Raw genomic sequence first — 15234 nt, 5'->3', positions numbered from 1 at the left:
GGGGGTGGGGGTGGGACCGGAATGAATGGAACCTCTCCGGTTTGAACCGAACCCCACCGGGTCCAAACGCCCACGGACACGCCCGGCCAGGGACCGGACAGCACGCAAAAAATCAGATACCTTGTTATCTCAAATCATCAAATCCATGTTATTATTAACACAACATGAAACCTAATCTAAACGGAGCACATCCGGCCCGTGTCCCCCTCCAAGTGCTGCTCCGGTCGCCAGCAGCGTAGAGTGGGGCATGGGACACGTGCCGGCTCACGGGGCACAAGTCGCCGTTGTGTCCCATGCCCTGCTCTTCCTTATCGAATGTCGTCACGTTCACATCGCCGGCCGACATGAGACCGGCGATGGATCAATCATGGGAGGAGGAGTCAGCGACGTCCACCACGACGCGGTTGGGTGGCCGTGCACCATGCACGGCTCCAGGGAGTACGACTCAGCCTCGTCGACGTCGGCCATGAGGGCTTCATCCGCCTCCGGCGCCCGCCACCTCGCACGGCGGGCTCGCCGCGCCATACTTGCGTAGTGGCGGTTGCACATCCCCGGAGTGGCGCAGTGCCAGGCGGACGCCCATCTTCTACTCGGGACCGCATGGAACGAGCTCCGGGTCAACAGATCTGGAGGTCTACGACTCAAATCCGCTTTCTGTTTTTTCCTAGAACCGGGCGGATTGTTTTTGGTGCACATTTGTACTCTGTTTCTGTTTTTTTCCCTAGAACTGGGCGAATTGTTTTTGGTTTTTAGCTACTTTTTTCTTTCTTTTTTATACATAGGGATCCATCTCTTCATGACTCAAACGGGCTTTGGATTGAAGCTTACTCATCTAATCTTTCTCTTCTCTATTGCCAATGATCAAGATAAGGTTCCCTTTTCCATATATGATCTGGAAATTATAAAGGTCCCATGTTTCTAGAGCATACTGCATGGATAGCTTTGATGGGAACGTGACGCCTACGCCATGGGAAACAATTAAAGGTTTACATCTACTTATTACTCATCACTCACTCGATTGGCTATGAAGAGCTACAACATGATTATTCTTCTTTCTTTCTTTCTTGATTTCTTGAGGAAGCAAAGGGAAGACTTGTGGTATCATTCACAGGAGAGATGTCATCTCTAGTTGGTGGTATTAAGGACAGGTGGCCAAAAACAGGTATGACGCGTTCAACTTAATTAACTTAGGGATCATTTATAGCCGAACTTAGTAAATCCGGACCTAAAACGTATGCATACGCCCGGTCAGTGACTAGGCGTGTTTGTTTTGAGCCCCTATTTGTCTGTTCATGCAATTAAACCCCTCATTTCATCCTAATATGTCCAGTCACTTGCACGTGATTGCTAGATTTGCCCCTCAAAAAAAAAAAGATTGCTAGATTTGAAGAGAGGGTGTCGGTGTCAAAACCGGCGGATCTCGGGTAGGGGGTCCCGAACTGTGCATCAAGGCCGGATGGTAACAGGAGGCAGGGAACACTTTGTTTTACCCAGGTTCGGGCCCTCTCGATGGAGGTAATACCCTACTCCTGCTTGATTAATATTGATGATATGGGTAGTACAAGAGTAGATCTACCACGAGATCAAGGAGGCTAAACCCTAGAAGCTAGCCTATGGTATGATTGTTGTGTATGGAGTTGATTGCCTACGGACTACAACCCTCCGGTTTATATAGACACCAGATAGGGTTAGGGTTACACAGAGTCGGTTACAATGGTAGGAGATCTTGAATATCCGCATCGCCAAGCTTGCCTTCCACGCCAAGGAAAGTCCCATCCGGACACGGGACGAAGTCTTCAATCTTGTATCTTCATAGTCCAGGAGTTCGGCTGAAGGTATAGTCCGGCTACCCGAACACCCCCTAATCCAGGACTCCCTCAGTAGCCCCTGAACCAGGCTTCAATGACGACGAGTCCGGCGCGCAAATTGTCTTCGGCATTGCAAGGCGGGTTCCTCCTCCAAGTCCTTCATAGAAAATTTGTAAACACCAAGAGTAGTGTCCGGTTCTGCAAAATAAGTTTTCACATATTGCCATAGAGAGAATAATATTGACACAAATCAAATCTGCTGACGTATTCCGCAGTGCGCTATCACACTACGGCCAAGTCCTTTACTCGAATCATTTTTACTTTTCCACCTCAGCATGTTTTGCGAGGCGGTTTCCTTGGCACGTCTTGTCAAAGCAAAGATCGCGTGCCCTTTTTTACGGGTTTCTCATCAATACGGACGTGGGTAACCCTAACTACGCCATTTACCACGGTGCTTGGGAGGCAAGCGAGTTTTATTAGGCAGGTGGGGACGCACAACTGCATCCGCCCATATAAGGGGATAAGGATCCACCTTTTTACCTACGCCTTCTTCCTCCTTTGCCTATCCATCTCCTGCGCACTCGAGCTCCAGCGCCCAAGCCCGCACTTCCCACCTCAACCTTCTCCAGCGATGTCCGGAGCGGGAGGCAAGTGGAAGGTCTCCTCCGTCACGGAGGGCGACATCAAAAAGCTTAGGAAGGCCAGATACTTGTCCAAAGACATCGCGCACCGCTTCCCGAGGAGGGGCAGCTTGTCCCCACCCCAAGACCCCATGAGAGGGTAGTATTTCTTCCCCACTTCCTCCGCGGACTGGGTTTTCCACTTCACCCATTCGTCCGGGGGCTCATGTTCTACTACGGCCTGGATTTTCACGATCTGGCCCCGAACTTCATCCTCAACATCTCGGCATTTATCGTCGTGTGCGAGGCTTTCCTCCGCGTCCGCCCCCATTTCGGCCTCTGGCTCAAGACCTTCAACGTCAAGCCCAAGGTGGTGCGCGGTAACCAGGCGGAGTGCGGAGGCGCCATGGCGAGCAAGATTGCCAACATCCTGTGGTTCGAGGGCTCCTTCGTAGAGACCCTAAAGGGGTGGTAAGCCGGGTGGTTTTATATCACCGAGCCACACGATCCGAAATGGATCGCAGCCCCCGAGTTCCGATCCGGACCCCCCACGCGGCTCATGTCCTGGAAAGAGACGGGCCTATCATGGGGTAACGAGGAAGAGGTGACCGGACTGAAGACATGCATCCAGTCCCTAGTAAACAAGTCAATCAGGCTTGTAAATGTAGTCCAGGTCATGCTCGTTCGCCGAATCCTCCCGTATCAACAACGGGGCTTTACTCTGTGGGAGTTCGACCCGGCACAGCACCGAACCCTTAACAGGCTCTTCGACACGACGTATGAAGACGTCTGGAAGGTGCTAATCAAAGGTGCCGAGGCTCCCGCATCCGCTTCCGAGGACCGCTGATATAGCTCGCAGCGTCATGCTAGCGAGGTAAGCCATTTTCACCTTTTACAGGATGTTCAGCTTTTTTAGCTTTTTTCATAGTTTAACTCTATGCGGGATCTAAACTCCCTTATCTTTGACAGGCTTGGCGGGCGGTATCCGGACCGATTAACTGTCCGGCTCCGCTGCCCGAGGACCCAGCCCCAGCTCTACTAGTGAAGCTGCTAGCTCCGGCGCCTTATGTGGTGCCGGAAAAGAAGGCCAAGAAGAAGAAGACCACGGGGACTCGAAGGAGTACCCGCAACGTGGTGTTGTCGGACTCGTCATCCGACGAGTCCGAGACGCCCTCCTCCCATGAAAACGAGGAGGAGGAAGAAGAAAACTCTCCCCTCCCAGCGGAGGCAGGAAAGAAAAGGAAGGCCGCCCCAAGGGGGAAGACCGAAGGGCCCAAGAAGAGGAAGACCCCTCCGCCGGACTACGCCCCCGACGCCGACGAGGACGAAGAGGAGTGGCCGGACAGGGCCAGGCGTCTGGCGAAATCGTAAGTGTTCAGATACCAGAGTAACTCATGATATTCCTTTTGTTGCGCAGCTTTCCCTAATGTCGAATATAATCATGCAGCCCGCCCCGGGCCGAACTCAACGAGTCGTCGAGCGGCTCCCTGGATTCATCGGACGTGAACTCAGTTCCGCCCGTTGTCTCCCCCCGCACTGTGGATGACGCCGAAGTGGCGTCGCAACGAGCTCCGGGGCAGGAGGAGGTGGTCCTGGAGGAGCCGCAAGGCGACCTCCCGGACTCCAGGAGTAAAGGGGACAAGACCCCCCAGGGCTCCAAGTCCGGCTTTATGCCGGACACCGCGCTGGAATCTTTAACAGTTCCGGACTGCGGTAGGCAAACTCCTTCCAAGAGGAGCAAGTCTTCTGAGCCGGTAGCCTCCGTCCAACCGGAGGTGCCGGACAATTTGCTGGAGGTGCTTGAAGGCGCCTCTATCGACGAGGAGCACCGTACTATTATGAGTACGGTGATCCAGAAGGTTCAGTCCGCCAAGAGCGGACTGACTGAAGCTTGCGCTAGCCTTCTAACAGGCTTTGAGATAAGTAAAAATATGTAAAAATATTACCGCATAGACAGTAGCCCCTGATGCTCTGTTTGGCGTTCGGAAAGAAAAGCCGAATAGAGGATCTAGTAAATTTCGCAGGAGTCTAACAAAATGAGTCAATATGCGTATGCAGGCTTCGCTGCTATCCACCGCCGCACTGACTGCGGAGGTGGGTGTCCTGAAGCAGGACCTCGAACGGACCGAGCAAGAGCTCGGCCTTGCCAAGCGGCAGCTCGAGGAGAAAGAAGGTAAGAAATACCTTACAGAAAAATTGCCTATAGAGAGGCGTGATTGCAAAAAATAACAGGATTGCACTGCTTATTATAGGGGCCACGACTGAGGTGGCGACCCTCAAGCAGGCGCTGTCCGAGGCCGAAAAGAAAACGGCCGCGGAGCGCACCGAGCGAGAGAAACTTGGGGCTCAGGTCGGCGAGGTGCAGCAAGAGCTTCAGGCTCTCATGAAAAAATATGAGACTTTGGAGCTTGAGTCAAAGACCCAAGCGTCCGAGCTCGCGGCGGCCCTTGAGGCTGTCAAGTCTGCCAAGGCCGAAGCCCAAAAGGCCCTCCAAGAGTTGGAGGAGGTGAAAAAGATAGCAGCGGGTAAGGCATTCTTTATGCAAAGCAGAAATATAAAAGTAAACTACTTGTTACTTACCCGAATCCGGAGCTCTCCAGGGGCATTCGTAGATCTTCCCTGCAGCGTATCCGCCGCCGCCGCATTCTACCGAGCTGAAGAGGGCAGCTCGACGGAGAAGGTGTTCTGGTCTCAGTATGCTGAGGCCGGACACCCTGTGCCCTTGAGCGACCAGCTGAAACAGCTGGTCGAGCTTCACAAGGTGGCCGAACAGGCCATGAAGGGCTTCATAGTTCGGCTGTGGCCCGGAGAGGCCCTGCCTGGGAGCTACCTTGGGCTGGTGCGGCGGCTGGTGGAGGCCTGTCCAAGGCTCGAGGTCATCAAGTGATCCGTCTGTATCGAAGGAGCCCGTAGGGCCCTTGCCCGTGCGAAGGTGCACTGGGGTAAGCTGGATGGTGAGAAGCTTGTGAGGGACGGGCCGCCGCCGGGGAAGGAGCATCGCAAGCCCGAGAACTATTATAAGGATGTTCTTGCAGGTGCCCGCCTTGTGGCGGATGAATGCACCAAGGATGTAATTTTTGAATGAACTCGCTCGTGTTTATCCTGTGCGCTGAAAACTTGTTCATATGCGCTAAGCAATGCTTATTGAATTTAAAATATTATTTTCTGTGCGTCCGTTTATCAAAAATTGAGAGATGGCCAGTCGTCGGCTTCTGCCCCCATGCCACTAGTGCTGGGGTGTTTGGTGATAAACCTGAGCGCTCTTTTTCCCATGGTTGGGTCCTTCGAGGGAGGCACTCAGCACGATGAACCAGGCAATCGAACTATAATGCTTGAACACTCTCACTTAGCCATAGAACTTTATAATTTTAAATTTCGGCGAAGCCCCTAGTTCGGAAGACCGAGTTCGGGGCGCTATCCACGCCTTGGCTGGAGTTATCCAGCTCCTCGCTCGAAGCGGCATAAGTCTTTAGGGACTCGAAAAACCTCTCAAATAGCGACCGGTCTCTCGCTTCATCATGACAGTCAGTTTTAACTTTCTCCACTGAGGTGCTTAACCCAGCTCAACCGGGGCACAATCGCAGTGGTTCTCCTAGTGCTACCTTAGCCGATAGAGCGGAACGTAAGGCACCAAAACATAGGAGCCGGGCAAACCCAACTATTGACCCACATCATGATTTGGAGCCGATGCATATAGTGCTATAAGTTCGGGGTGCCGCACTTGTGAAAGTGTACGGACTTCTCACACCATATTAAAGGGTACTGAAGCCCCTGGCGTACTTGCCGTACCACAGTGTACGGATGCAACATGTCATTAATGAACATATATAAAAGAGAGGATAATGCAAAAAAATAGACAAAAAGTTATGCATTGTTTATAGAGAGGCTATTTATCAAAGCCGAACGATACAAATAGTGCGGTAAGCAAAGGATATTGGACTATTCAGTATGTCCTGACCAGGGGCAGGCCGCGGAATTGTATTTAAAACAGGTATAGCGCTCGTAACAGAGACCACCTGGGAGTTCCATAATGCGGCATGGCTTGTCTGCCTCCCTGGATCTTGCATCGTTTGTACGGCAGTTGAATTGCCGAGCAGGTCGTCCGAAGTATGGAGTCCTGAAAGTAAGAAAAATTAAAAAAAGAATCCGGCAGCCCCTAGTACGTTTTAAGCCGTATTTTGGGCGTGCCGTTATTGTGCCCCTTCCCCTGTGCCCATGGTATTTCAAGGGCGTAGTTATGTACGCGAGGTACTGGTTTCGCTATGTCGCGAGAGCTGGGGTTGGGGCCGCATTGCTACGCTTTCTCAGAGTGTGCCAGGCGGTCCTGTTGTGGGTTACTCCGGGCGCGCTTGGCAGTGTCTGGCTTTTTAATAGCCGGACTGGAGAATTGCCTGAGAAGGCTACTTTGTACCTCCGCTGCGAGAGCCGCCGTATGCTCCTCCGTACGGAGGGAGCGTTCGGTGTTTCCGTTGACCGTAATTACTCCTCGAGGGCCTGGCATCTTGAGCTTGAGATATGCGTAGTACGGCACCGCATTGAACTTTGCGAATGCGGTTCGTCCGAGCAGGGCATGATAGCCACTGCGAAATGGGACTATATCGAAGATTAACTCTTCGCTTCGGAAATTGTCCGGGGATCCGAAGACCACGTCAAGTGTTACTGAGCCTGTACAGTTGGCTTCTACACCTGGTATAACACCTTTAAAGGTCGTTCTTGTGGGTTTAATCCTTGAGGGATCTATGCCCATTTTCCGCATTGTATCCTGATAAAGCAGGTTCAGGCTACTGCCGCCGTCCATGAGGACTCTTGTGAGATGAAATCCGTCGATGATTGGGTCGAGAACCAATGCGGCGAAGCTGCCATGACGGATGCTAGTGGGATGGTCCCTTCGATCAAAAGTGATCGGGCAGGAGGACCATGGGTTGAACTTTGGGGCGACTGGCTTCATCGCGTATACGTCCCGTAGCACACGCTTCCGCTCCCGCTTGGGAATGTGGGTTGCGTATATCATGTTCACCGTCCGCACTTGTGGGGGAAAGCCCTTCTGTCCATTGTTGTTCAGCGGCTTGGGCTCCTCGTCGTCGCTGTGCAGCCCCTTGTCTCTGTTTTCGGCCCTTAACTTGCCTGCCTGCTTGAAAACCCAACAATCCCTGTTAGTGTGATTGGCTGGCCTTTTGGGGGTGCCATGTATCTAGCACAAGCGATCGATTATTCGGTCCAAACTGGACGGGCCCTGAGTATTCTTTTTGAATGGCTTTTTCCGCTGACTGGATTTATAGCCTTTGAATCCGGCATTGACTGCCGTGTCTTCATTACTGTCGCTGTTGACGCGGCGTTTTTGCTTATTCCGACGTGTCCTGCCACTTTTGTCCTTGGTGTCCGAATTACCAGGGTTCTTTGATAAGTTGTTACTGCGAGCTAGCCAGCTATCTTCTCCCGCGCAAAAGCGGGTCATGAGTGTCGTGAGGGCCGCCATGGATTTCGGCTTTTCCTGCCCCAGGTGCCGGGAAAGCCACTCGTCGCGGATGTTATGCTTGAAGGCTGCTAGGGCCTCTGCGTCCGGACAGTCGACTATCTGGTTTTTCTTTGTTAGGAACTGTGTCCAGAATTGTCTGGCTGATTCTTCTAGCTGCCGAATTATGTGGCTTAAGTCGTCGGCATCCGGCGGTCGCACATAAGTGCCCTGGAAGTTGTCGAGGAATGCGGCTTCCAGGTCCTCCCAGGAACCGATTGAGTCTGCTGGCAAGCTGTTAAGCCAATGCCGGGCCGGTCCTTTAAGTTTGAGCGGGAGGTATTTGATGGCGTGTAGATCATCGCCGCGTGCCATGTGGATGTGAAGGAGATAATCCTCAATCCATACCGCCGGATCTGTTGTGCCATCGTATGATTCGATGTTTACGGGTTTGAAACCCTCTGAGATTTTATGATCCATTACTTCATTCGTGAAGCATAGCGGGTGTGCGGTGCCTCTGTACTGGGCTATATCACGACGCAGCTCGGAAGAGCTATGTCTGTTGTGTTCGGCCCGGCCGGATTTTTTGTATCCGGAGTGAAGATCATTGTCACATGCCGTAGGGCGCCTGCGCGATCCGTAGATTGATCTTGTTTGTCTTGCCTTATCCTCCAGTATGTCTCGCAGGTCGGGCGCATTTTCCCATGCCTTTAGTTGAGCGGCGTCGGGGCATGGCTTGGGTGGAAGGCCAACAGGCCTCTCTGTCGCGACCGCGAGGTGGCCGGTCTGCCATGTCATGCGCTGGTGATGTAGGTGCTTCCTCCTCTGATCGGGGTAGCGGCCTGCGCTTCCAGTAACTCTTGGAGGGGCGTTCGAGTTCATACTCTTCGGCCGCAAGGTCTTCAGTCCATCTGTCAGCTAGCAATTCTTGGGCAGCTCTAAGCTGTTGCTGCTTTTTCTTGAGGTTGCTTGCCGTGGCTAAAAGCCTGCGTTTAAAACGCTCTTGTTCGGCGGGGTCTGATGGTATGACGAATTCGTCGTCATCGAGGCTAGCCTCGTCTTCGGAGGGAGGCGTATAGTTATCATCCTCGACCTCTCGGTCTGCCACTCTTTCATGAGGGCTGGTTTCTCCATCTTCCTGTGCCGAATTTTGCTGAGGTGGGTGTTCTTTGGCGCTATCCGGGGTAGTATTATCTCCCGTGCCGGAATCACCGTTTTTGCTTTGGCGGGATTTAGAGCGGCGCCGCTGACGCCGACGCTTTTGCTGTTTCTTGGGGGCATCATCCCCCACTGTTCCATCGCCATCTCCATCTTTTGGAGTATCCACCATATATATGTCATATGACGAGGTGGCCTTCCAGCGCCCTACAGGTGCTGGTTCTTGTTCGTCTCCTGCATCGTCGTTCATGCCGTCGATGTCTTTGGAGTCGAAGTCCAGCGTGTCGGTTAAGTCGTCGATAGTGGCTACGAAGTGGGTGGTGGGTGGGCTTTGAATTTCTTCGTCGTCTGTATCCCAACCTTGCTGACCGTAGTCCGGCCAGGGCTCTCCTGATAAAGAGAGAGACTTTAGAGAATTCAAGATGTCGCCGAAGGGCGAGTGCTGAAAGATGTCCGCGGCGGTGAACTCCATGATCGGCGCCCAATCGGATTCGATCGGCAAGGGCGCGGGGGGCTCGGAGCTTGGAGAGGAATCCGGCTCCTCGGAGTCACGGGCCATGCGGAGTGCGGGGCTAGAGTTCGGCTCAATCGCCTCTGAGATCACAGCCCCTGAGGCAGCGTCCAACCGCTGATCCTCGATCGGTGCAGTAGGCTCCGAATCAATGGTCGGAACCGATGCGTGTGCGGCCTCCAAGGCGCTGTTCGCTGGCAGAGCTATATCATGCCCATCGAGACAGTGCGGCGCGCTTGGTTGTGGCTCGAATCCGTCGAAGATCAAGTCCCCGCGGATGTCAGCCGTGTAGTTTAGGCTTCCAAACCTGACCTGATGGCCAGGGGCGTAGCTTTCGATCTGCTCAAGGTGGCCAAGCGAATTGGCCCGGAGTGCGAAGCCGCCGAATACGAAGATCTGTCTGGGGAGAAAAGTCTCGCCCTGGACTGCATCGTTGTTGATGATCAAAGGAGCCATCGGGCCTAAAGGCGACGACACAGAGGAACTCTCAATGAAAGCACCAATGTCGGTGTCAAAACCGGCGGATCTCGGGTAGGGGGTCCCGAACTGTGCATCAAGGCCGGATGGTAACGGGAGGCAAGGAACACTTTGTTTTACCCAGGTTCGGGCCCTCTCGATGGAGGTAATACCCTACTCCTGCTTGATTAATATTGATGATATGGGTAGTACAAGAGTAGATCTACCACGAGATCAAGGAGGCTAAACCCTAGAAGCTAGCCTATGGTATGATTGTTGTGTATGGAGTTGATTGCCTACGGACTACAACCCTCCGGTTTATATAGACACCGGATAGGGTTAGGGTTACACAGAGTCGGTTACAATGGTAGGAGATCTTGAATATCCGCATCGCCAAGCTTGCCTTCCACGCCAAGGAAAGTCCCATCCGGATACGGGACGAAGTCTTCAATCTTGTATCTTCATAGTCCAGGAGTCCGGCTGAAGGTATAGTCCGGCTACCCGAACACCCCCTAATCCAGGACTCCCTAAGAGGGGAAAAAGAACAAACAAATAAATGTGGTCCGGAGTGGATCGTGTCCTACGTGGCGGACTGACCAGGCGCGTCTACGAGCCTTATATCATCCCTACATTTGTCCTTAATATAAGGTTTCACGGACAGACGGATGTATATGAATAATATGAGGGGTCTTCGCTGGGTCACTTTTCTTTCTTCTCTCTCCTGTTCGGTCACTGGCTGGATGAGTCCGCAAACGTTTGAGGAGAATTTGAGAATGCTGGTTGTAGATTCACTTAACTAGGCCAGATGTCTACAAGTCCAGCGCAACAGAACAACAGTTGTTGCGGATGTAGAGAAGTATAGATCGGAAGAATCCAACATGTAGACACATAAACGAAGACTGAAGACGAGCACCAACCGAATCCCGCGAGATCTGCTGGAGACACACGTCCACACGCCCACCAACGATGCTTCACGCATCGCCGGGCTGGGCTGGGGGGTGTCACGATCTCACCTTCCTGAACTGGACGCAAATGTTAAACAAACTTGAAAAAACAAAGCAACATCCCTTCTGGCAGCAAGGACCATGGTCATAGGGCTACCGGGGACGAGGTGGACCAGCGGCAGCGCCGACGGGGGGCAAAGAAACCCTAAGCTGTTTTTTCTGTCCTTACTAGGAGAAAAGGCGTGGCGCTGCGTCGAATAATAGATGCGTTTTGGACCATACAATCTTTTCATACAAAAACCATGTACTAGCTAGTATGGTTTTGAAGGTACGCGTCATATATGTTTGATTCCACTATCACATTATTTTGGTGTACAAGCATGGAGGCAAATCCCAGAGAAACATTACACAAATGCAACGCTACATTTTCTCCCCTACTAAACAAGCGTACGCACATTTTCTTGTCTCAGATATTACTTGTAGACTACTCACTCCGTTTCAAAATAGATGACTCAACTTTATATTAACTTTAAAATCTAAAGCGGAAGCAGGCTTGGAGTGTAGGCGGTGATGTTGAAGTCACATACGTTATTTTTGTAGTCAACTAGCGTGCCGGTATCCGGGTGGTGATAGCTGAGATGGTGGACATCGGCATAAAACCTAGAGATAGTTTCTTGAGTCTGGCGATGACAGCGGCAGAGATGGCAGGACGTCCCGCCATAGAGCAATATGGAGTCAGCATCCGCTGCCACTGGACGAAGGCCTCTGAAGCCTGGAAAAACGGGGTACCCGACGATGACGTGACGACGCTCCCACCGTGGACCTTGTCCTTGTTCATCGTCATCCATGCCGTGGCACACCCACAGCTCGTACGACTCGTCGACTTGGTCAGGCACAAACTCTTGGGGCACGCACAGGCACAGCTCGCCGGACAGCTCCGATAAGGTGATGGCCTGATAGTCGATCCTCCGGCGGCAGGGCGGGGGCGGCGTGACGCCGAACGACTCGTCGTCCAGCCTGAAGCGCATGAACCCGGGGGCAACCGTTGTCGCGTCTTGGAACAGCGACTCGTCGATGGTCCAGAACAAGGAGCCCTTGAAGAAGGTCGCTGTTCGACCCGGCATGACGGGGTACGGCGGTGGCGTTGACGTCTCACGCCAGTAGTGTGGGATTCGGACGGTCAGCACCTCCATCCCGATGGTGTAGCGGCCGTGGCCGGAGGGCTTGTCCGATGAGCGGTAGGAGAAGCGAGCGACCTTGTAGGCGTTGGAGCGAGGGTCAAGGCCGAGGCCCAAGGCCTGGTGGCCTATAGCACGCGGCCTGCCGACGACGTGAGGGCGGTGCAGGCTCGGGGGCAGCGTGACGGCGCGCCGCGTGGCCGGGTTGAGCAGGTGCACCGCCGAGTACGCGGGCACCAGGACCAGGCCGTCGCAGTGCGCCAGGTCGTGCGCCGCCACCTCCCATGGACCGGCGGCAGCGCGGGGGAGGAAGGAAGGGCCCGACATGGCGTGGACGAGGGTGGCCTCCTCCTTCTGGCTCTCCCCCCACAGCCACAGGTATAAGCCTCCGGTGGTCACCTCCCCTGGTAAAGTCTTTACGATCTGCGGCGAGATGAGCAGGCAAGGCTTCTGCCGGCGGAGGTGCGCGCGGCGGAACGAGGCGTCGTCGACGGCGTCGCGCCATGCCTTGCAGACGCACCTGAACCGCAGCAGCGTCTCGACGGGGAGACGGAGCAGGATGTGCGCCGCCACCAGCTCCAGCGGCAGATACGGAAGACGGATCATCGTCAAGCCGCCGAGCGGTTTGATTTTGATTTTGATCGATCTGACGCGCAGATCGCGATTATATAGGCGCCGGACCCTAGGGACTAGCGATTCGATTTCTTGCAACAAACTAATTAATAATCTGACCGTAGGATTATATAGTTTTATCGGCGTACGTCGACCACATACTCCGAATCGGAGTACAAACTTACTTAGTCTCCGGATCGTCTACATCTTTACAACTTTGGAAATGTCCGACAGTTAGTTAGGAAACGAATCGTATACGATTCACACGCACGCATAATAAAGGAAGGAAAACGCTCCCCACGATCCCGTTCCGTTAGTTTGTTAGCTCCCCTCGGGGGGAAATCCCGTCGAAGAAAACGGAAATAAACCCTAGGACTAATAAAACCCAGTTTGTGCCGTGCTAGAAAAAAATGGCATAATCTTTGAAAGCAGAATATTTTTTTCGAAAAGAGGCACTTTATTGCTTAAAAGATTTAATCATTACACCCAGTCTCTGCATAGTTAAGATGCACACAGCCAAACAATATTCTCTCATTCAAATGAAAAAATAAGAAAGCGAAATACAAGGAAAACATGAAAGTATCCGTATAATGCCTAACACGGAGGGGGCCCAATCCGATCATGCTGCCACCCGTGTTGGATAAAAGTATCCCTCGCCGTATCCTCCAATTATGTACACACCTTTATAAACAGGTCTCGATTCTCCACGCGTTGTAGAGAGAACCATAAACGAAGAGTTGTGGTACATCTTATTAACACCAGTTTTTCGCATTGCCAAGAACATACCAAATATGGTGTCTGATGGAAAAATGTTCAACATCAAAGTCGTGTGTCTCGTCAAAACGGTTGATTTTGATATAAAACTTGTCTTCATCCGAGGTCGTATACAAAAGTTAGAGCCAAAACAAGTTGCTGCAAAAAATTGGACATTACCGGACTATCCAGAAATTGGACCGAACTGTCCGGTCCAGTTCGTGAAAATTGCCCAAAGCTTCTGTTGGGAACAGACTGTCCAGAAGTTAGACCAGACTGGCACATGAAGAGAAGGAGTTGCAGGAGTTCCTTGGGAATTTCAAGAAGGATCGCCAAGGCAACATCACTCCGGTTGGAGAAATCAAGCTTCCTCCTCCTCATGATGAACACGTTAAACCCTATGTGAGTAATACCTTCTCTCCTAAGGTATGGGCTAAAATTAATAGTCACGTTACTGATAGCAATAATCTTTTATACCAAATTTTTTTGGAAAATAGTAATGCTCAAAAAAGTATGCCTCAATCATCTATTGGTAATGTTGGTGTGCCTGTTACCGCAGAAACCCCTAATCCAACTTTACCTATTTCATCAGCGCCTCCCGTGCCGACGAATTTTTATCCTAGCCCAACAAATCAAATTGTTGCTGCACCCATTAATCCTATCATGAGTATGCCAAGTTCGGTGGTGACTCCGAACCAAACCCTACCTACAAGTGCAAACACTGTTAGATCATTGCCGTATTACAATTCGGCATACATGCCACAATTCACACCTACAGCTACTAATCCTGCTCCTCATATGCCACTGCTATAAGCTTCATCGTCCACTGTGAATGATGGTATAGCTAATCTTAGAGAGGAGACGGCTAAGATGATCCGAGAGAATTTTGGAGTTGAGTTACCAAGGAACCGTATTTACCAAAAGCCATATCAACAATACTTTGATCAATTCAATGCCCTCCGGGATATAAAATTCCAGATTTTGCTAAGTTTAATGGAGAGGGCACAAAAACCACATGGGAGCATGTTAGTCAATACTTCGCACAATTGGCTGAAGCAGGCTCACTAAATGAATTGAAAGTGCGTTTATTTCCTTTATCTTTAACCGGTGCCGCATTTTCATGATTTGCCGCTTTACCACATGGTTCTATTCGTTTATGGTTGCAACTAGAACAAAAACTTCATGATCATTTTTATATTGGCAATATGAGCTTAAGTTGTCACATCTTACATTAGTTAGACAAAAGCATGATGAATCAGTCTCCGATTACGTCAAGAGATTTAGAGATACAAAAAACCGGTGCTATATTTTGGTGATAATCGAGAGTGATTAGGATGATCTTGTGCTTAGTAGTTTGATAACACACATTAGAGAAAGGCTAGAAGGCTATGAGTTTTTAAATATCAACCAAGTCTTACAAAGGGCTTTGGCTCAGGAAAGCCGAAGCAAAGATCTTAAAGAGGAGCATAGGTATAACACTGATCGTCCTAAGATGAATATGGTTGAGTATGATAGTGAGCACCCAGAGTATGAGGGTGATATTTATGCTACTGAATTTGTTTGGCCATCTAAGGCCAAACCATTTACTTACAATGATTTGAAGCCGATTTATAAGAATCGTAATGAAGAGATGAAATTTACTTTCAACATTGCTAAGTGTGATAGAATATTTGATACTTTGTTGCAAGCCAAGATTATTAGAATATCTCATACTTCACCGTCGTTTGAAGAGCTGAAACGGC

General features: G+C 51.4%; 1 protein-coding gene across 1 annotated transcript; it reads right to left on the bottom strand.

Moving 5' to 3' along the window:
* Positions 1–11485: 11485 nt before the first annotated feature.
* On the bottom strand, positions 11486–12816 carry LOC125542203 (putative F-box protein At2g02030). The gene has a single exon (XM_048705156.2). The coding sequence runs from the start codon at positions 12731–12733 to the stop codon at positions 11486–11488; it is 1248 nt and encodes a 415-aa protein (XP_048561113.2). The 5' UTR covers positions 12734–12816.
* Between the last annotated feature and the right edge of the window lie 2418 nt (positions 12817–15234).

This window comes from Triticum urartu, chromosome 3A, assembly GCF_056163025.1.
Source record: "Triticum urartu cultivar PI428250 chromosome 3A, HENAU_Tu73, whole genome shotgun sequence".
NCBI lineage: Eukaryota > Viridiplantae > Streptophyta > Magnoliopsida > Poales > Poaceae > Triticum > Triticum urartu.
The sequence above is the reverse complement of the archived record's forward strand: the minus strand, read 5'-3'. Positions and strand labels throughout refer to the sequence as shown.

Coding starts and splice junctions, on each gene's coding strand:
- LOC125542203 (XM_048705156.2), bottom strand. CDS start 12,733: ATGATCCGTCTTCCGTATCTGCCGCTGGAGCTGGTGGCGGCGCACATC.